Here is a 22,888-nt window from a genome sequence, read left to right as displayed (position 1 = left end):
CCATGCCACCACCAAGCGCTTCACAGATCTGGTTTCATCTAATTCTTATAATCTCATTATCCCTTTGTTGATGAAGAAAATGAGGTTCAGAAAGGTCAGGTGACTTGCCCAGGACACACAGCTCACAGGCAATAGAGCAGGATCGAACTGTGTTGGCTTATACCAAAGACCATGCCTTTTCCAGTCCACTACCCTGTGTGTGAAACTCACTGCCCTTTCTCTCCTCTCTGCTCACCTGACCTTCTGATGGGAAAACTGACCCCATTCATTTTTCTCTCCTGCATTTGAACAGCTTACTTGTGCATATCCACTATAGCAGTGATGTGGTCAACTGAAAGCCACTATAATGGTCCACAGAGGTCCCTGGAAGAAGTGCCAACCCCCAGTAAAGGTCCCTGATCACCATGCTGCATGGTACCCATGGGAAAGGAAAACTGCAAATAAGACTTGACCTTCACAGGGACTCCCTGGTGGTCCAGTGGCTAAGACTCTGCACTCCCAATGCAGGGGACCCTGGTTCAATCCCTGGTCAGGGAACTAGAGGCTACATGCCATAACTAAGAGTTCACATGCTGCAAGGAAGATCCTGCCTGCTGCAACTAAGACCTGGCAAAGCCAAATAAATAAATAAATAAATTTTTAAAAAGAGAGAGAGACTTAGCCTTCAGGTTGCCAAAGGCAATGCAGAGTCTCCTGGCAGGTAAGGTCTGAAAGTTAGGAGACTTGGGTTCAAAGTGAGGATTCCTCCTTTACAGGTAGTGTGATTGCCAGAAACCTAAAATTTTCTGACTCCCAGCTTCCTTGGGTGTAAAATGGGAGTAATTATCCCCACCTGCTGGGTATCATCAAGGATTAATAAGTGGATTCAAGTAGCTGGAAAGGTCTATTAATAGAAGCGATTCTCTTGTAATAGATGCTTCATCATTGGGGTCCCTTGTCTTCCTCTTGCTGGTGACAGGACTCCCTTTCCGATCATTTCCCACCGTCAGGAAAGTGAAGTAGCTCAGTCATGTCCAACTCTTTGCGACCCCGTGGACTGTAGCCTACCAGGCTCCTCCCTCCATGGGATTCTCAAGGCAAGAGTACTGGAGTGGGCTGCCATTTCCTTCTCCAGGGGATCTTCCCAACCCAGGGATCGAACCCGGGTCTCCCACATTGCAGGCAATGCTTTAACCTCTGATGGTAATTGTAGACCCAATACGATTGTAACTGTATTCTTTGCTGTGTTCTTAGAAATGCTCATGCAACCACCACTATGAGGATGGAAAGGTCAGGGTACAGGAAAGCATCCTGTGAAAGACAAGGACCTGTGCACAGTTTGCTGGCAAACAAGCGAGGGCAAGTGTGTGTCCATTTACCGAGTCCAGGAGAAGGGACGAGAGTTTGGGGCCGTAAAGTCTTCAGTGAGTCCTGACTTTGTTACTTATTGGCTTTATGACCTTAAGCTTCTGGGTTTCCTGATTTGAGTTGGAGATGGTACAGCCCAGGGGCTGGGACCTCTTCAGGCACCTGGAATGATGAAGGGCAAACCTCTACTGAACATCACAACATAGGGGCAAAACCTAAGAAGGGACTAAAAATAAATGGTTCCTACAGAAAGCAACAAACGAACTTACCGTTGCAGCAGGGAAGGATGGGGTAAGGGACAGTTAGGAAGTTTGGGATCGACATGCACACACTGCTATATTTAAGATGGATACCCAACTGTGTAGCACGGGGAACTCTGCTCAACGTTATGTGACAGCCTGGATGGGAGCAGAGTTTGGGGGAGAATGGATACATGTATAGGTATGGCTGAGTCCCTTTGCTGTCCACCTGAAATTATCACAGCATTGTTAATTGGCTATTTGTTGTTTAGTTGATTAGTTGTGTCTGACTCATTTGTGACCCCACAGACTGCAGCCCACCAGGCTCCTCTGTCCATGGGATTTTCCAGGCAAGCATACTGGGGTGAGTTGCCATGTCCTTCTGCATAGTTGGCTATGCATGCATGCTAGGTCACTTCAGTTGTGTCTGACTCTTTGCGACCCCATGGACAGTATGTAGGTCACAAGGCTCCTCTGTCCATGGGATTCTCCAGGCAAGAATACTGGAGTGGGTTGCCATGCCCTCTTATACTCCAATATAAAATAAAAAGTTAAAAAATAAAACAAACATCAAAAATAAGTAAATAAATGGTTCATACAGAAAGCAAAAATGAGTCTCCTTGAGAGTAGCTTTATATAAAATGCATTTATTAATCAAAAGTTCCCTTGATAAAAATAGAATATGTAACAAACACAGTGTGAGAACCGAGAGCCTTGCCCTTTGACACACAGCCCACACTTCAGTCAGGTGTTTCGGGGATGTGAACTGAGGGCTGGGGGGGTCTCCCCCAGATCCTCCGTGAGCTGGGACCGAAAGCAGTGAGGGTTCATGGGGTGGTCCCCTGTCTCTTGATGTCCCTTGTGATGCTGAAGGGAGTGGGCCACCTGGGAATTCATGGGACCAGATTAAACTGAGTCCTCGAAAGTCATGGTGGTGGAGGGGGAGGGTTAGAGGTGTGTCAGTCTCCATGTACAATCGATACCTGCAAGTTGTACATAAAACATGCATACCCGCAGATGAGCAGGAAAAAGCAAATCTTTGTGTCTTCAGACTCTAGAAACTTCCCTTTGGGCTAGTTCATGCCCAAGGCCCACGCAGCCTTTTTGGCATTCAGAAAGTTCTTCTTCTTCTTCCTGGGAGGAACGTGCAGTGAGATCTCAGGCTCCTTTGGATTTCTGAAGATAAAGAGCTTTTCACCCGTGTTTAATAAGTCAACGGCTTCTGCCCCTACAATGGGCACCGGGGTCAGTTCGTCAGTGGACTCCAGGGACAGGTGCGGCCAACTTCCTTTTCCAGAGAATATCACCCTCTCTCTGAGAGGGGGACACGTCTTCTTTAATATGCTAAAGAGAGAACAGAAAATCAGACTGGACATTTTTGGCAACGCACTCTCCTGAGTGTGCCGACAGAGTTCTCCAGGAAAACTCCCTCTTGGTTCCTGGGTCCCCAGTTAAGTGTTACTTTAAAGGGTTTTCTCTGTGGTTGCCAGGGTGGCTGCTGAGATTAGCTGAAGCCCATGGAAGGGGCGGCTGCAGACGGCTCACACTGACTCATGACGGTTCACTTCTCCGGAGTTTGGTGAGCCTGTTGTCATCACGCTGTCAGCATGCGATCAGCCAGGGTGGGGGTGTTTCACACCGCGGAACCTGACAGATGCTACAAGTCAGAGCTTCCCGTCTCCCCCCAGATGATTGGGATACATTGTCCAGGATGCCTCTGCCTGTGGGCCTCACACTAAACACAGGCTGGTAAAATCTGAGTGTAAGGCAACAGTCAGAAGCTAGGTAAAATGTGTTTGAAATAGCGACACACTGGGGGAATATCCTATAAAAGGATTGCTGGAATCCTGCCCGTGAGCGGTCCAGTCCCTCAGTTCCAGCTGCACTTGAAAATGGCTCTGACTCCCTCTGAGAGCCCTGTATGACTAGAAAGCCACAGGGTCCTTTGCCCAAGCAGGGCAGGACAAGGCCATGTCACTGTGGGCTGACATACTGGAGGCCACTGGTAGGCTCATGGGCCCTTCCTGAAGAGAAGTGGCTTTGAGGTTTCAACCTCATCACCACGAACTCCTGCCCTGGCAGCTGTGTCATCTGAACAAGGATTCAAAGACAGCTCCATCAGCTCTCTCTGACTCACAGTCTCTCCTCCTCCCACCACCCGTCCACAGCGCCTTGAGGCAGAGAAAAGGCAGGCACAGTGGTCCAGCACCATGGGCCCAGGGTCCTCCTGATCTGCACTCGCCCACTGACATCAGTGCAGCCCAGGAATGCCTTCGCTCTCCCAACCTCATCCTAGGACCCCTGACTTCCAGTCCTTAGTGGAGCGCTTTCCCTTTATATGGCCTGAATTTAATATTCTTGGTTTGGGTTCAATAGTGAGTGAAGTCACTCAATCGTGTCCGACTCTTTGCAACCCCATGGACTGTAGCCCACCAGGCTCCTCAGTCCGTGGGATTCTCCAGGCAAGAATACTGGAGTGTGTTGCCATACCCTAATCTAATTCCTTTGGGACTAAATTTTGACGTCCAGCCCATTATCAATGGCTCTGGAACTGTTATCATGGACTCTCTGGGCAGCTTGGTCTCTGCAGCTTCACCCTGAAAAATTCTGGAAGGTGCAGGACTCGCCCACATTCTGTGGGCATCACTGTTTCCACAGCACCTTTTGGTTATCACTTTTTAACCTGTTACGTTAAAATGGGTTAACATAACTCTTGTCACTCGTGTTACTATTTTTCCAAATTTCTAGTGGGAAACAGGTGAGCGCCTGAGTCTGTTGTCTGCAGCAATCTAAAACCACCCTGCCTCCAATTTTCCTCTGCTCTCCAGGTGTGCCGCCACCACAGCTCAAAGAGAAAGGGACTCAATAGAGTGAAAAGAGCAGTGGCCTGGAAGTGCAGAGAAATAGAGGGGTTGGTTCAGTGCCCCCAAATCCCACGGCCACTTTTCACCAGTGGGGGTCTCTTCTTCTGACCTCCCCGAGCTGGTCAAGCGTGGCCGTGGGATTTTGCCCACTTTCCAAAAGCGGGCAGGCTCAGTCCAACAAGATGAGAAAGGGCTTTGTAAACCATAAAATCTAAGCCTTTATAAGGAATAATTCTCCTAATGAGATCCCATTTAAAAAGAGCCACTAGTTCAAATAAATACTGCAATTAAAATGCTAATAAATGATAGAACATTCTCCCACTGATAGCAGGCGGCTTATCTTCAGCTCCTAGACTACGCTCTTTGCTTTTTTTTTAAAAAAATGGAAGGATAGTTGATTTACAATATTGTGTTTATTTCAGGTGTAAAGCAAAATGATTCAGTTTTATATATGTTTTGTTTTTCAGATTCTCTTCCATTTTAGGTTACAAGATACTGACTATAGTTCCCTGAGCTATACAGTAAATCCTTGTTGCTTATCTATTTTATATACAGTAGTCTATATCTGTTAATCCCATATTATTAATTTATCCCTCCCCGCCGCTTTCTATTTTGGTTCCATAAGCTTGTTTTCTAAGTCTGTGAGTCTATTTCTGTTTTACAAGTACATTCATTTGTATTATTTTTCTTAAACTCCACATGTAAGTGCTATTGTTTGATATTTGTCTTTCTGTCTGACTTACTTCACTTTAAACTAAGCCCATTTTGGTAGTATGGCTCTGTGTTCATGCTCTCCCTTGAAAGAAAAATAAACTAAGCCCACTTTGAATAAACATGTTGTCTGGAGGGAAGGAAGGAGTGTGCTGTGTCCATAGTAACCCTCCCTTCGTGGTCCCCTCCGCCTCCCCTTCTGGGCTCATGGGCACCCTGGCTGACAACCCCTCCAGCCCACCTGAACAGATGCCCTCATACCTCTCCTTCCTCTTCTGAGCCCAGAGCATCTTCTCTAATCCTCTGTTTATCAGTTCTCCACGAAGTTTGCTCTCTAAGGCTTGCCACCAACCCTGGTGTTTCCTGAAGGCAAGAAGGGACATTCTTATATTTTCAAAAAGAACAGAACCTTCAAGTGAGGCCTAATCCTAAAAAGCCCTCTGGGAACTCCTTCCTTCAGTATGACCTTTGGCTGACAGGAAAAACCCTTAGAGTATTCACATTTACTCACTCACTCACTCTGTGAACACTGATCAAGCATCTTGCTGGCCAAGTCAAGACACAGTCTCTGCCCCAAGGGGTCCCCAGTCCAGGGGTCACAGATAGGTAGCACGTGACATGGGTCAGATAGAGGGAGGCTGCCGAGATATGGGGACACTTGAGCTGAGTCTGAGCATCCCTGCAGTTGAATGCATGGAAGATTCCAGAAGCAAAGAGCTCTCTGCGCTGGCTTGAGTGTGATCCACCTCCCCCAGAGTGGACATTCTGGGTGGCAGGACTGTCCCTTACTTTCCCACCTACACTGATGCCTAAGACAGTGGACACACTAAGAGCTCATACATGTTTTATAAATACATGAATAAGAAGATTGAGAAGGTACAATGGAAGCTTAGAAGGAGGATAAGGCAGGGAGCCTGAATGCCACGTGATTCTCAACTGAAGAAGGGACAGCAAACAGGACAGGGGGAAAGATGTCCACAGGCTTGGGTTCAAGTCAAGTCAATACAGGATCAAGTGTCCACTGGTGCCTGGTTCTGGCCAAGTTCATACTCTGCCTCAGCTGGTTCACACTGCCCAGCTATAGGGGTTGGGGGTGGGGGTGGGTGCTGAGAGGGGCTATGGGGAAAGCAGAGTGGGGGGAGGGGCGGCGGTGGTGAGGAACCCTCATCCACGCTGGGCCAAGCTGTGACCATGCAAAGTCCTGCTCCAGGGTTACCACCAGTACCTGCTGCCTGTGTGTTCTCTGATTGCACTAGAGAAAGCAGGCTGAAACAGGAAACTCCAACCACGCCCACCCCAGCCCCGACCCCACCCACACCCCCAGTCCTGTGACCACACTCAACTTCCACACACTCAACTTCCAGCCCCGGCCCCCCACCCGCCACCCCACTGTGTGCTGGGTCCCTCCAGCTCTAGGAATGTTGCAGACTCCCTCCTCTCCCCTACAGCTGATGTCACCCTCTCATCCTTCCTTGCACCCCAGCCCTACTCTTGGCCCTCTGTTGTGCATCTTGCCTTTGTGAGCCAGGGACTCCTTTACAAGTCAGGGAAAATAACCTGCATATACACATGTCCACACAATCATGCCATTTCCACAGACTCATGGGCATCAAGACGCCCTTCCCTAGCCTGTGGATCCTCGTTGAGGACTGGGCTTTGCTGCCTGGCCTTCAGCACTTTCCAGGTTGGTCATGGCTTTCCTTGCAGCCTCACCCCTAATAAATTCTGCTCTCAAGTGGCATGGCTGGCTGCCCCATACTCACCTTATCCAAGGTCCCTCTTCATGCCTTTCCTTAATAAAGACCCTTAACTGACAAAATGCACACCTGCAACTTGACCCTAAAGTATCTATGCCGCCTTATCCATAATTGAGGAAAAATGAACCCAAACTAAATGGTCAGCAATAGAGTAACAGTTACATACACTATGCTGCACACCTCAGTAAAATAATAAGCAGCTATGAAAAATAATACCTATGGAGATGTTTCTAGAACTGGGAAAAGCATGAATTTTTTAATTGTTAATAAAAATAGCAGGAAGAGTCGACACAGATGCTTAGGAAGATGTCTGCACATGGACAAGAGCTGAAAGGTAATAAGCAAACTTGCCTCTGCGATAAGGTTCTGAAAAGCAGGAGCTAAGGCTGTATATACTGGGATTCCTATACATGTGTGCTCACGCACATGCATACACACACATACCCGCACACACACCCCCACACACCGCACACACTCTTACAATCCAGCAGACAAACCCATTCTGGAGGAAGAATTGTAACAAAATGCTAATAGCCAGTTGCTCCAGCTGATAGAACCATGGTGTCTCGTTGCCTTTTTCCTTTATGCATTTACTGTGTGTATATGGCATATTTACAGCCCAAGGAAACCTACTGTCTTAAGATCCCATTGGGAAGTGAACCGGTGATGAAAAGAGAAGCTGTGGACAAAACCCTTGGGCCTGCCATGACTTCCAGGATTCATGATGACACTCCTGGATGCCATCTGCTCCCTAAGTGAGGAAGTTCCCCTGGGAAGGCGGGCGTGCTTGTGCCCCATGGTCTGGCTCACCACCCCCATCCGTTCTCTCTCAGGAAAATGGGACCTCATTTTCCAAAAGCGGCCGACCCTGCACTCACCCCCTCCTGCCCAGGTCAGCCTGCACCCTGCTGCCATCGTTCTCCACCGAGTGGTCTTGATGCTTCTGGCCCACGGAGTCCAGCACAGCCAGCAGCTCAGCCTGCGAGGCTGCGGGCAGAGCCACGGTCAGGAGCCGGCGCAGCGTGCCCCCCGGCAGCATCGTCAGCTTCGACAGGTACGACGCCAGTCTCAGCTCCTGGAGGAGTGAATGCAGGGACTCAGGGCCTCACGGCTCTCACCTTGATGAACAGCAGGGTTGAATGGATCACAGTCTTAGGACTTTTTGTCCCAGGGAGATAAATACTTTATTAGCTTGGTCTTGAAAACATGTCCCCAAATTTACAGAGCCGTCAAGAAAATCTATTTGGTCAGCAGCCTTGGCTCCCCATGACGTTCCCTAAGCCTTCATCCATCCCTTCCAGCTACCCTCCTGGATAGAGGGCAACTCACTCATCATAGTTACAGCCCTGGCCTGCAGCCAGGCCAATTAGTAATTTCTCCTCCTATTCATGTTCCGTGAGGCAACAGGGCTCAGAGGGAACAGCACAGGCTGTGGAAACAACTGAAAAGGCCCTAAAGCAGTGGAGGGTTAAAGAAACTGCACTATGGCCATACCACAGAATACCAGTCTGCAGTGAAAGAAATGGATGGATTGCTAGGGCTTTCCACCACCTGGAAAGAGCCAGGCTGCACAGTCACATCCTGTATGATTCCAAATGCATAATCAGAGTTGACAGAACATAGGGATGGAGAATAGAGCAGAACTGGCCAGGAGTTAGGGATGCAGTGTGTTGCATGCTAAGTCACTTCAGTCGTGTCTGACTCTTTGTGATCCCATGGACTGTAGCCCGCCAGGCTCCTCTGCCCATGGGATTCTCCAGGCAAGAATAATGGAGTGGGTTGCCATTTCCTCCTCCAGGGGATCGTCTTGACCTAGAGATCGAACCCACATCTTTTATGTCTCCTACATTGGCAGGCAGGTTCTTTACCATGAGTGCCACCTGGGAAAAGCACAAAAATTCTGTTAATAATTCCAAGTGCCACTACCCAGAAATAATTATCAGTAGCATTAGGCAAAGCACACTCTAGGAATCTTTCTAGGCATGTATGTAAATAGATGAATGGATGGATGGATGGGTTATACAGATGAATAAATGGATGAATGGATAAATGGGTTATGGACAGTGGATGGATAGATGATGAGTGGACAAATGGGCAGATGAATGGATGGATGGATGCAGAGATGGTTGGTGGATGGATGGATAGACAGAGGTGGATTGATGGATGAATGGATAGATGGATGGTTGGGTGGACAAAGAGATGAAAGGAGAGGCAGACAGATGGAGTGATGGATAATGGGTGGATAGATGGACATGACTATGAAAATGAGATCATAATCCATACAAAATAATATATATATATATTATGTATCTATTTTGTTGCTTGCCTGCTCTATCCACTAGAATATCAGTTCCTGAGAGCCTGGGCTTCATCTGTTCACTTTGCTGCTAAAATCCCAGGGCCTAGGATAGCACTTGCCACTTACTAGGAGCATAGTCAATATTCAAGAAAAAAGCCTCTTCAGAAGATGTTAAGCTGACTCTAAGTCATATTATATGTGCTTAAAAAAGAATTCCACTCTACTGTCTACAAGTCATACTGGAGCCTCGAGGGAGTAAAGGAGATGAGTTCAGGGAGGACCTCAGGTGGGGTCCCAACCTCTTCCCACAGCACAAGGAAACTTTCTGCCTTGCTGAGTTAGTACCATTCATTTTAAAATGAGCTCCCCCTTCCCATTTTATTCATGAAACAATTAGGAAATATTTTGCTTCAAAGGGAATGGAGCAGTAGCATGAAATGAGTAGCACCTTTAAAGGAAGAGAAACTGATTTAAAACCAGCTCCACCACTGAGTGGCTGTGGGACCTTGGCTGAGTCACATCACCTCTCTGACCCTCAGTTTCTTCTGGACAGTTTCAACTGGACAGTTTTGTCCAGTGATGATCCTCTCCATGCCTCTCCTCAATACTGGGCTGATACCACTGCTGTTGGTATCATTGCCATCACAGAAGGAATGATGGATTTACAGCAGTGCCTAGGGGAGGCTCTTCCCACTGCCAGGGCCCCAAGAGCAACAGTGAGTATTAACTGGGATGATGTGTGATGTGTCTAGCACAGAACAGGCATATGAGTGTTATTTTGACATTGTCATAAATATGCAGAAGAAGGAGGAGTTGGCAAAGTTGCATAAATATGAAAACATGGGTGCTCATGTGGAAATGATCCTTCATGCAAATTTTGTAATTCAAACTATGCTGTCCCTAAGGTAGGGTAATAAGCAGGAAATAAAAAAGACACATAGAGGCAGGGGAGGGTTGGGGAGGGAAAGGGAGAGAAAGACAGAGATTGCAGGGGAAAGAAGAAAAAGAAGGAGGAGAAGAAGGAAGAGGGGGAGGAGTATTTAGAAGAAGTAGAAAGAATGGGGGTGGGACTGGGTTTCCCTGGTTATTCTCTTGCCTGGTACAAAGAAGAAACAGGCAAAATACAGGACTCCTCTACAAAGGGAGTGATGGTTAATTTTATAGGTCAACTTGTCTGGGCCACAGTGCCAAGATTTATATGGAGAAACATAATTCTGGATATATCTGTGAAGTAGCTTTTGAATGAGATTAACACTTGAGTCAGTGGACTTAAAGCAGATTGCCCTCCACAATGTGGGTGGGCTCCATCTAATCAGGTGAAGGCTTGAATAGAACAAAGACTGACCCCTGAGCCAGAGGGAATTCTGCCAATAGTGGGCCTTTGAACTTGAACTGTGACACTGGCTCTTTCCTGGTCTCCAGCCTGCTGTTCTATATTGTCAGCCTACTTAGACTTGCCAGTCTCCACAATCACATATGCTAATTTCTTAAAGTAAACCTCTTTCTCCCTCTTTTCCCAAGTCTTTGTGCTTCTGTTTCTCTGGAAAACCCTCACTAATACACAAGGGCTGGAAAGAAAGAAATGAAGTTGAGTAGACATTGCTGGGGGATTCTACAAGGCACAGGATGGGGAGGGGGTGCAGAGAAAAGTCACCCTCCTAAATGATTCCTGCTGCTCAAGGCTTCCATCCCAGCAGCATTTTACTCCTGACAGAGCCAGTTCTTTACCAGAGTTCACAGTTTAAAAGAGCCAACAAATTAGGGATGACCTGGATAATATTCTATACATGACCCTTTGGCCATCTGTCAAGTCTCTTAGTAACAAAGAAGAGGGGGAATCACAGTGAGTGTGGGAGATGGCTCAGTTCCCACAGAGACCCAGGCCAGGAGCAGCATGTGCTCTGCAGGGCAACACAGCAGGAAGAGCACATGCTGTGTAGCCACCAACCCCAGGCCGAGTCCTGAGCTCCAAGGAGGATGGTGAGCCCTGGAACCCGAAGCCACCCATTCATACCTTGGTTGCTCTATTTGCAAAATAGAGAAGATAGTCCCTGATTCCCAGCTTTCTGCAGGGATTAAATGAATAACTGATATGAGTGCCTAGGATGATACTCAATGCACGACAGGTATTCTGGAAACTTCTGCTTCCTCCCCCATCCCCAGTCTGGAGCTCAAGCTAAGAGATGTGGGGTAGAAGAATGTGGGCTCCAATCCTAGCTCCACCGGGCTCCTCAATGTGAACTTGGGCACTAATGTCCCCTCTGGAGGACCTGTCTATAAGGGGATGATGGTAGAATTGCTGGACAGTGAGGTGAATGGCAAGTACTCTTCTGGGTCCTGCCATGAGTAGGTACTCCTCTCTTGCTGAAAATATCAAGAAAGCCCAGGTCAGCTCTCATGTCAAAGAGGAAGAAGCATGTTAGACTTACTACTCACTTTGACGCTTAACCTTGTCTTCCTGTCTGGTGTGATTGGCAGAATAATGGCCTTGAAGGTGTTCATGCACCATCCCAGAACCTGTGAATATGTCATTTTACATGGCAAGGGACTTTGTGATGAAGCTTAATGATCATGAGCTGAGAGTATCCTAGACTGATTATCCAGATGAGTCCAACCTCATCATCACATGGGTCCTTAAAAGCACAGAACTTTTCCTGCTATGGTAGGTCAGAGAGAGATGTGATGACGATGGAAGAAGCATCAGTAAGATGTGATTTGTTGAGTTTGAAGATGAAAGAAGGGAGCCATGAACTAAGAAATTCAAATGCCTCTAGAAACTGGTAACAGCCATCAGCTGACAGCTAGCAAGGAAATGAAAACCTCAGTCCTACAACCACAATGAACCAAATTCTGACAATTACTGGAATGAGGAGGAGACAGAGTCTCCCAGAGCCTTAGAAGGAGTACAGACCTACTGACACTTTGATTTTAGTCTGGCAAAGCCCATGCAGGACTTCTGACCCACAGAACAAGAAGATAATAAATTTGTGTTCTGTTAAGCCGCTAAATTGGTAGCAATTTGTTACAGCAGCAATAAGAAACTAATACAAGTGAGAAGATGCGTGTGCCTACGGACAGCTGTGGCCAATTCTGCTGGCTGACACCGGAAAGTGCCCCACCCCTGCTCCCTGCTGGCTCTCTCTGGAGGCTGAAAAGGAAGTGTTGAACTTGCAGCCCCCCTTGCAACCAGGGATCCATGGGTCGCATCTCCTCAGGACATGAGTATAATTTGCTTCAGAGACTTGGTGCCATGTACTTTCTTGGAAAGAAAAGAAAGCAGTGATTGTGTTCTAGCTCTACCCTCTTCACATGAACACAGATACAGCAACTGGAACTTCAAGGAGAGGTGGGAAGAATCAGAGTGTAACAGTGACATCGTTGAACTGAAGCCAGGTCAGCAACACCTACCTCCCAATGGCCCGTGATTGGCATAAGCCACTGTCACAAATCACATTTGCTGAGACCCAAAGAAACCAGGAAGCCCACCTTGGATGCACATAAAACACCACTCGTAGAGTTATGTAACTCTGCACATGACTCCGTGTGCACAGCCTCACGCTCTGTCTCAGGAACGCTGATGAGGGCTGCAGCTCTGGCCAAGAATGAGACTACCTAACCTCAACATAGAAAAGTTGAAACGTGGTGTGCAATCTCAGCATTCTCCTTATATGGCCCAGATTTCAATGACTAACTTTGTTCCTGGTAGAACTTACTCTGTGTATATTAAACCTGTTTAAGACTGAGAAGAAGACCATTTGGGTGCCTGTCTAATCACGGAAAAGAAGCTGACCAGGGCAGTGATTACTGTTGTTTTTGCTGCTGCTGTAAACCCAATTGAATGTCCCCTAGGTGCTGGCCCTGGGCCAGGGATTTTCACAAATCCTCTTAGCAGTTCTCAAGGTTCCTGTTATCATCTGTGTCCTGCAGGTGAGGAAACGTGGACTCTGAGAAAGAGGTCAAGTTATGGGCTGGCAAGGGATGGACCCAGGACACAGAGGACTTGTTCTCACCTGGCCGTACAGGGTCACAAAGGTGTCAGTCTCCATATTCTCCAGCAAATCTTCCAGCACGACACTGTCTTCTTGCTCCTCTCTCAAACTAGGGTGAAAACAAAATCTCCATAAGTTCGGTGTTGTTATAAAGTGATCCTATGAGAAGATTGTCTAGTTGGTTAAATAACAAAGTATCAAAAACCTAATCTACATGATTAAAAAAAAAATCCATCAAAAGAGATAGCCAGAAGAAGCTGGCCTCTTTTTAGCTAGATTATCTCGCAAATAAATGAATCAGGGACTGCTCACCAGGATGGAGGGCTCCTTCAAGTGAGAATTTTTGTGGGAACTGTATGGAGAGTTTTCTGTGGCTTTGAAGGGCAGCCTGTGCTCTGCATGGCTATTAGTATAACTGATGTCATCTTGGGCCCTTACAGTATTTCCTGTCCTTCTGCTGACCCACCTAGGACTGCGCAATGAATCACTTCTCTGTCATCAAAGGCTTTGTAGTTAATAGATATTGTTTAATAATCATTAGGGTCAGGTATTCTCTGTGCTTTGTTATTCCCTAGACAAGGCTGAAAACCTTCCCTGAAGTATTCCTGGCATCCACGAGACTAGTTACCCATTCATAAATTTTGACTTAGGAACGCACGTCCCATTTCCAAGCATCTATTCCATTGTTGCTAAGTCACTTCAGTTGTGTCCAACTCTGTGCGACCCCATAGACGGCAGCCCATCAGGCTCCCCATCCCTGGGATTCTCCAGGCAAGAACACTGGAGTAGATTGCCATTTCCTTCTCCAACGCATGAAAGTGAAAAGTGAAAGCAAAGTCGCTCAGTCGTGTCCAACTCTTCACGACCCAATGGACTGCAGCCCACCAGGCTCCTCCACCCATGGGATTTTCCATGCAAAAGTACTGGAGTGGGGTGCCATCGCCTTCTCTGATCTACCCCATACCCTAGGTTAATTATAAAATTGTCTCAATGGCCCCTCAGTTTAGAGTGAAGCCGTGAAGCCTTCTGAGTTGTTGTCCGCCTGATCCCACTATGTGAGTAAGTTACCATAGATAAATGGATCCATCGGTTAAATGGAGCTGCCTGCCTTGCTTTTCAGTCTCAAGATGCCTGCTCAGTACAGTGGGCACTTTTTGTTCCCTCTGACCTCCAATGGTGATCCTAATGTGAAAACTCTCAGTATTAGCTGTCATGCCTGGTGCTGAAGAACACCAAGGTCTGGGGTCTTCATCATGTGCTCCTGTGTTGAAGTGGGCCCAGAATCATCTCCCAAGGGTGGACCTGGCTCTGACCACAGAAGCTGGGTGGCACCTTATCACATGAGGTCTCCATCAGGCTTCTTGACTTCCCCACAAGGTGGTCTTCCCAGTCTATCCCCTCAGCCAATTAAAGCTGGTATCCTAGGTTATCCATCCTGCCTTCTTGCTGGTTAATACAATCTAAACCCTGTGAGGGTACAACTCATACAAAAAGCTTGATCAGCAGCAATATTCTCCATGAAGCATGGAATACATTAGGGTGTTAAATATACTAACATCCATAATCAAGTCTAAGTCAAATCAACATCTCTGAGCATTTTCCTCTGATCAAATGGAATCAGCCTCTTATGCAATTATTTCAGTGGAACAGAATTGTGCTTTGATGTTGTGTTTACACAGAAAAGCATAATCAAACACATTAAAGTCACCTGTAATCTCACCACACAGAAATCACATCTATTACAGACTATTACAGTCTGGCCTATTTTCTTTCAATGAATTTGTGTTTTCAAAAATGGAGTCATGCTATGTATTATAGTTTTCACAGTGGAAAATTACAAAGCTGTTAAAAATTGTGTTTTCCGAAAGATATATGTACCCCTGTGTTCACTGCAACACTAGTTACCATAGCCAAGATATGGAAGCAACCTAAGAGTCCGTCCACAGATGAATGCATAAAGAAGATGTCATACACTGGGTCCTTAGCTTACCTCTGCTGGTGATGCTCCAGTAGCTTCTGACCCTTGCTAAGGGCTCGCTGCAGGACAGCAGAGACGTGGCTTTCAGGATCCGTCTCCTCTGGTTCCTGCAGAAGCGCAGGTCCTTCGCCGGCCCACTGCTGCCAACTGTCCAGTGCCCGCTGCAGCTGGGCCGCCTCCTGGTGTGCCAGCTGGTCCTCCAGCTTTCTCTCCAGCTCCTGGAGCTCCTGCACACAGAGGGGCAGGTACTGAGCACAAGGCAGGTGGGCCGCAGGATAAAATCCACCCCTCTCGGCTCGGCGCTGCAAGCCTGGCAGGACCTCCTCTTTTATTTTTTTTATTTAATTAATTTATTTTAATTGGAGGCTAATTACTTTACCATATTGTAGTGGGTTTTGCCATACATTGACATGAGTCAGCCATGGGTGGACATGTGTTCCCCATCACTGTCCGCCCCCTGCCATCCAGCTGTGCAAACAGCACATGAGACTGCTTCCGGGTCTCTCACACCTCGTACCCTTGCATATGCTGCACCCCTACCTGCAGGCCCTTTCCCTGTTTGCCTGGCCAACTCTGAGGCTTCTTTCAAGGACGGGCTTTTGAAGACCCTCCTTGGGGAAACTGCTTTCTGCTGGTTTCAGCCATAGTCCATGATGCTCCTGGCTGGAGCTGCTGGGGGTCCTCACCTGGGTCCACATTCCCTGTGGCAGCCCCCAGAGACATTTCCCTGTTGGGCCAATGCTGAGGTGAGACCAGTCCTTGTGATTCTTTTGACTATTTTTGTGACTGCTTGTGAATCTATAATTATTTCAAAATAAAAAAGCTGAAAAATATTATTTTCAGTAAAACTTCAGTATTAAACTTTCAGTACAAATTAAATATTAAACAGACACTAGAAAATGAAGGATAGAAAGATGTCAGGGAAGAGAAGCATGTTACGAAGTTAGCAGCTTGTGCCTGCGCACTGGGACAATACCTCAATCACACCATCAAGGACCTTGAAAAAACAAGGAGCACATTCTGGAGGGTACATGGCACACCTCACCACACAGCAGGGTCACAAGGAGAGAAAAAGAACATGGCCCGGGTGCTCTGCCTTTTTGGGGGTCAAAGGTGGGGTGCTTAGAGGTCACTGGTTCTCTCTCTGTTGGTGAACTTAAAGGAGCAGGAATTAGGGTGCAGAGAGGGCAAAGCAGGTTGACTCAAGAGGTCAGGTATGTAAGTCAATCAGAACTTCCCAGAAACAGGAACTTCATGGGTGGGGCAGTCTGCTTTTATCTAGTTGTTTAGTTGGCAACCTGTTTATTTCAGTCAGATGTTTTTGAAATGGTTGCCTCGGTAATCAAAAGCCGTCAGGGACTTACTACAGGCTTGCTAAGTTCCTTGGGAGATACAGACACCCCTTCCTCAACTGCCCACTCACTCCCCCTAGTATTTTCCTGTTACAGACTGAATGAATGCTTGTGGTCCTTTAAATCCATATGCTGGATCCCTAATCCTCAGTGAGAGGGTGCCTGGAGGTGTGGAGGTGTGGGGCTTTAGGGGTTAGTAGGGCTTCCCAGGTGGCATTAGTGGTAAAGAACCCACCTACCAATGCAAGAGATGCAGGTTCCATCCCTGAGTTGGGAAGATCCCCTGGAGGAAAAAATGACAACCTACTCCAGTATTCTTGCTGGGAGAATCTCATAGACAGAGGAGTCTGGCAGGCTACAGTCCACAGGATTGCAAAGAGTCAGACAGGACTGCAAGCAGTCATGCATAGGTTTAGATAGACATGAGGGTGGGGCCCTCATGATGGGATTAGTGCCCTTATAGGAAGAAAAAGAGATTGGAGCTCTCTCTGTCACATGAGGACACAGTGAGAAGGCAGCTGTGTGCTCAAACCACAAAGATTCTTTACCAGAAACAGAATCAGCTGGCACCTTGATCTTGGACTTCCCAGCCTCAAGAACTGTGAGAAAATCAATGTCTGTTATTTAAGCCCCGAAGTCTATTGTGTTTGGACACAGCAGCACAAGCAGACTAGAACGATGCTCTATTTCCTGCTAGAGTATGAGCTCCTGGGGGGCAGGGCTGCATTTCTACCCCCTCACCTGCAGCCCATGGCACCTGCCTAGCAGCTCACACCTGTTACAGATGTATGTGGGGTATCAGCATGTATTCTACATGATGAAGACTGGGCTGGACCAGCAAACGTGGATCATGCCTCACACCAACCATACTCAGGTCATGCCCAGCAATGCTCTCAATGCCCTGCATAGATTCATCTCATTGAATCCTTATAAAAATTACATGGAAACCATACTTCTTTTCCATTACCTATGTGGAAACTGAGGCAGAGAGAAAAAGTAATTTGCCAGGCCATAGGATTCTTAAGGGGGCTTCCCAGGTGGCTCAGCAGTGAAGAATCCACCTACAATGCAGGAAACACAGGAGACATGGGTTTGGTTCCTGGATCAGGAAGATCCCCTGGAGGAAGGCATGACAACCCACTCCAGTATTCGTGTCTGGAGAATCCCACGGACAGAGGAACCTGGAGGGCTTCAGTTCATAGGGTTGTAGAGTTGGACATGACTGAAGAGACTCAGCATGCACGTCCATGAATCTTTAGTGGCAGAATGAAAATATGGCGCCAGGTCAGCTGGCTCCATGATTTGGTTTGTGCCCTAACCCCCAAGCTATACTGTCTTTCACTGGCCAAACAAGAAATTGGCAGCCTGAGGCCATCAGAGTGAGAGAACCTGGGTACAAGAGACTATCCACAGTCTGTTTAGGTGGGAAAGAGAGGGTGGGCAGGAAGGTGGGCTTTAGGGGTTAGTCATTGAAACCATTGTCATCAAACCCATTATTCACCAGATTGGCCAGTGTTCTACCTGGGGGTGGGGTGAACGTGAGGTTTGATCCTAAGAGGCCTTGGATAGACATCATCAGGTGATGGTCATCCTTGAGCCTCCTAAATTTTGTACAAAACAATCTCCCTTTCTGCAGAGGCACCAAAGCTTGCATCAAAGTCTCAGAAACATTACTCAAAAATCAAGACATGGAGAAAATGGCCAGAGAGGTAAAGTGAGGTCATAGCATGGAGAGCATATAGGTTTTGCCTCCAGTGCTCTGAAAAGTTTGGGATGCTCTGAGTACGGGCTTCTGGCATGATGAGATTTCCAATTGTTACCATCCTTCTCTTCACTGCACCCCAAATGGAAACATAACCAAACACAGCATTTCCAACAGCACTAATGAGTTTCCACTCCCATGTTCTGTCAGCGTGCCTGGAGCTGGTCATGCACCAGTTTTCCACTGAGGTGCCAGCCCCAGCCCACTGCATGGGGAAGGAAGGAACACACCCACTAGAGTCCCTGAAACAGGCAGAGCACAGAAAGCTGGCATGTCACACTTTGATTTTCCAAGACCAGGTGAACCCCGGTTGGGAACAAACATATCCTGCAGGTTCTAAGTTGCTGATGGCAGGTTCTCCCAGGGGTTAGTCCTATCCCCAAACCCCTGCCACTTAGCACTACTGGAATCCAAGATATGGTTCTAGAATTGAATCTAGAATCTGCTTTCTTCACTAGAGTTTTGATGCGGAGGCAGGGACTCTGGGATTGTCTTGTTCATCCCACTCCCCAGCAGGGAATAGGCTTCCCAGGTGGCTCAGCTATAAAGAATTCACCTGCCAAACAGGAAACCTGGATTGGATCCCTGGGTCTGGAAGATCCCCTGGAGAAGGAAATGGCAACCCACTCCAGTATTCTTGTCTGGGAAATCCCATGGACAGAGGAGCCTGGCGGGCTACAATTCATGGAGTCGCAAGAGTTGGACACGACTGAGTGACTGAACAGCAGCCGCAGCTTCCCGACAGGAAGCAGGCGCCTGGCCTATGGAAGGAGTCACAGTACTCAGCATCATCTTATCATTAATAATAATAATGGCAGTTAGCACGCACCGAACTTCCACATTGTGCTCGATTCGATTCATGGTATCTTTACATAAATTAATGTATTTGATCTTCATAAACCAGCACAAACTAGTAATTTGTTAATACCCCATTTTATAAATAAGTTAGCTAAGGAGCAGAGAGCGTAAGGACATGTGAAGTCCCAAGAACCTGAGAGAGGAGTAACTTCAGGTTTCTCTAACTCAGGGCCCTATCTCTTGCTCCCATTGTCTCTGGAAAACACTCTGTAGACATCTGCTGAATGAATGGATGGATGAACAGATGGGTAGATGATGATGATGAAGACAGACAGTTCCAGGCCGTTTACTGGGCATGAGGGATTCCGGGGTGAATGAGACATGGCCCCTAGACTCTGGAAAGTCACGGTCTAGTGAGGGAGACAGTTGTGCAAACACAGATACAGTGACAGGTAACAGGTCGCCTCAGGGAATCTAGATGGAGGGTGACTTGAGCACAGAGCTAGGAGAAATCAACTCTGCCCAAGGGAATCATGGATGGCTTCACAGAAGAGGCAACATTTGGCTTGTTGCAGCTGGCAGAGAGGAGATTGTAGGGTGGACAGCAGAAGCTTTCTAGACAGAGGTCCTTCAAAGGAACTGAGGCCTGAATGTATCTCAAGTGTTCAGGAAGGTCCAAGGGCTAAAATGCAGGGTCTGAGGGAGGGAGAGGTAGAGGGGAGATATTAAAATATGGAGCTGGGAATGGGGCTGTCACTAATTATTTTTATTTTTCAGAAATGTTGCTTTGGCTGAAGGGTGGAGGAAACTGCAGTAGGGAATGAAGGAGGCAGGAGGAAATTGGTGTGAGAACAGGAACTGGGCTTTGCAAGCAGGAGGTGTGGGCTTTGATTTCCAGTTCTGGGACTGTGGTAAAATGAGTTAAAAGTACTAAGCCTCAACTCCATCTGTAGAATGGGAATAAAAACATCTCGGGGCTGAAGGTTACACACTTAACACGATGCCCTGGCCCTGATGAGAGCTACTCCTGGTGTGATTTTTTGTTTTCAGGTCTAGATTTGTCTGAGTAGTGAAGCTGGGTGGCAAAGGTCAAAAGTGAGAAAATTATGGCCGAATCAACAGAGTGACTGGTGGTGAGTGGGCAGTAAGGCAGAGGACAGAAAAAGAAGACGTCCAGTCCAGGCTTGGAAAAGTAGATACGCACGAAGCAACTTAAACTGGATTAAATACAGTGGGTGCAGTTAGCCTGGGGTCACATGATGTGTTATGAGTAAGACCATCACGTTGAAAGCTGCCCATGATTGCCATTCAACCCCGTGATTCAGTTATGTCCTTTCTGTGGTCCAGTTTCACAGAATGAGTCTAAACGCTTCATCAAATGAAGGGAACCTGACACAGTTTTCTTAGGAATCACTGCTTCCAAAGCATTTCATTTCATGCTTTTTAAATTCTGAATGTGCAACAGCTTAAAAGCCCATTCCCAACGGGAAAGTGGTTTTCCCAGCATGATCAAATTGCAGGATGAAAGTCTAATATCAAGTGTAAAATGATAGGTTTGTCTTCCCTCCAAATGTAAATCTTCATTAAAATAAAAAAAAAAACAAAAACCCAGCATTGTATCCATAGTTTCATCAGTTGCTTCCAATTCAGGACATATTATCTCTTCTGCTTCGAGCTCATTCGAGAATAAGGAAGCTTTGATGTCACTCAAAAGGGCTTTAATGTCAAATTGAAAATGTACGTGATGTGCTACCCAATTGCCAGTAGGAACAAGGGTTGTTGCAAGTAAAAAGGGCCATTAGGTGTCTTAGGGTTGAATTGAGGTCTTTCTCAGAGAGTTTATAAACTCCTCCTTCCCCTCTATACTTCATTATAATGAAGAGATGAATTGGGAATTAAAAGCCAGAGCTCCTAGTGTCTCGCTTTGTTCCTTATTTACTTGACACATGACCACGGTCCTGCCCCTCCTCTGAAGACCTCGCCTCCTTCACCTGTAATTCCAGGCGGTGGCCTTGCCTCCATGCCAATCACCTAGCGGTGATACTCCCTATGGGTTTTGGGTAAATATCTTGCAGGATTTCCTCCTATTACTAATTTGCTAAGAAGTCTTACATTGGATGAGCACTGAATTCAATAAATTACCTGTTCCATTCATACCAAATAATCACAGGAATTGTGTTTCTTTAATCTGTTAATCTGATGAATTTTGTTCATACATGTTTTAGTGTTAAACCAACCTTACCTTCCTGGGAAAAACTCATGCTGGTTGTGCTGTATCTTTTTACAGATGATTGGATTATTCATTAATATTTTGTTTATGAATTGTACATCTAGGCTCACAGGTAAGACTAAACTGTAATTATTCTTTCTCATACTAGTCATGTCTGTTTTGGTGTCAAGGTTATATGAGCTTCATGAAATGAGGAATATTCCCTACTTTTTTTAACATCCGAATGATCTGCATATGAGACTGGAAAATTTTGCTATCTTAAGGTTTGGTGGAGTTTGCCTATAAAACTATCAAGGTTAGATATTTTTGTGTGTGTCAGAAGATTCTGAGACTATTGAATCAATTTCTTTCATGGTAACAGGACTATGGAGATTTTTTTGTACTTCAGCCAATTTTGGCGAGCTATAATTTTTTAGAAATGTTGAAATTCACCTACGTAAAATTATTTCTCATAGAATTCTCTTATTTTTAAAAACTCTAGGGCATCTATTGTCATGCTGCCTTTTATACTTCTGATATTACTTCTTTACCTCTTTTTTAAATGGTCCATCTTGCCAGATATTTGCATATCTAATTTAATTCATCACCTTGGAGATTTTCTGACTGAATGGCTAAAGTGTTTTTTAATTCCTTTGTCCTGTTAGCAGAAACCTTTGATGACAAACTCACAGAGGGGACTCCCCGCCCCCAACCCTGGCAGGGCTGGAGATGGACAGGTGATCCTGGGGCCTCCTTCGAGCACAAGTGGCTTCCCCTCACCACCCACCCTCCGCACCAACCCCACTGGTTGCTCTACTCCTCAGGACATCCCACAGCCCCACCTCCTGGTCCTTCAAATTAACCCCCCAAACCCTGGAGGTCCTGGTTTTCTCCCTTTGCTTTTGGATTTCAGCCTCTGTGTTTGCATTCACCTCTTTCTGTGAGTTCAGACTTTTCCAAGCTATCCTCATCCCTTGGGGATTTTCCTCATCCTACTGTGAACTCACAAAGCAAGAAAAAGTATATTTATTTTTATTTATCCAGTGTCGGATGTTTTGTGCTGGGATATCCACAAGGTTTCCCCTTCCTTCCTATCCCTATAAACAGGTTTCACAGTGCAGGGTGCACTATATTTGCTGGAAAAATAGCCTGGACTCTTCAGAATCTGGGCTTCCCAGGTGGCGCAGTAGTAAAGACCTGCCAATGTGGAAGACACAAGAGATGCAGGTTTGATCCCTGGGTTGGGAAGATCCCCTGGAGAAGGAAATGGCAACCCATTCCAGTATTCTTGCCTGGGAAATCCCATGGACAGAGGAGCCTGGCGGGCTACAGTCCATGGGGTTACAAAGAGTCAGACACCAAGCACAGAGTGACCAAGCACACATGCTTCAGAGTCTGACGTTATTTATGATTTTCTATGAAGAAATGGGAACCTCCTTTGACAGGATCAACTGAGGTATCTGTGGAAATGACCTAGGGGCTAAAGAAAATAATAGATTTCACTTACTAGCTCTGTGGACCTCGGAAAAAGCTTGGAAAAAGCTTGACCTGCCACTTGCCTGAATCTCATTTCTTTCCTTGAG

The 22,888-nt window shown here is 46.6% G+C and overlaps 1 protein-coding gene and 1 non-coding gene across 2 annotated transcripts in view; one reads left to right on the top strand and one right to left on the bottom strand.

Annotated features, from left to right (window-relative positions):
• Window positions 1-464: 464 nt before the first annotated feature.
• Window positions 465-537, top strand: TRNAG-CCC (transfer RNA glycine (anticodon CCC)). The gene has a single exon. It is a non-coding gene; the product is annotated as a tRNA-Gly (tRNA).
• Window positions 538-2,221: 1,684 nt separating this feature from the next.
• EVC2 (EvC ciliary complex subunit 2) overlaps window positions 2,222-22,888 on the bottom strand; it is a 157,443-nt gene continuing 136,776 nt past the window's right edge. The window contains exons 18-22 of the mRNA XM_055589083.1: window positions 15,197-15,411; window positions 13,228-13,315; window positions 7,797-7,993; window positions 5,423-5,524; window positions 2,222-2,930 (exon numbers count right to left, since the gene is read on the bottom strand). Coding sequence (XP_055445058.1) covers window positions 2,660-2,930; window positions 5,423-5,524; window positions 7,797-7,993; window positions 13,228-13,315; window positions 15,197-15,411 — 873 coding nt within the window. The 3' untranslated portion in view covers window positions 2,222-2,659. The remainder of the gene's footprint in view (window positions 2,931-5,422; window positions 5,525-7,796; window positions 7,994-13,227; window positions 13,316-15,196; window positions 15,412-22,888) is intronic.

This window comes from Bubalus kerabau, chromosome 7 (genome assembly GCF_029407905.1).
Source record: "Bubalus kerabau isolate K-KA32 ecotype Philippines breed swamp buffalo chromosome 7, PCC_UOA_SB_1v2, whole genome shotgun sequence".
Taxonomy (NCBI): Eukaryota; Metazoa; Chordata; class Mammalia; order Artiodactyla; family Bovidae; genus Bubalus; species Bubalus kerabau.
This window is presented reverse-complemented; position numbering and strand designations above follow the sequence as displayed.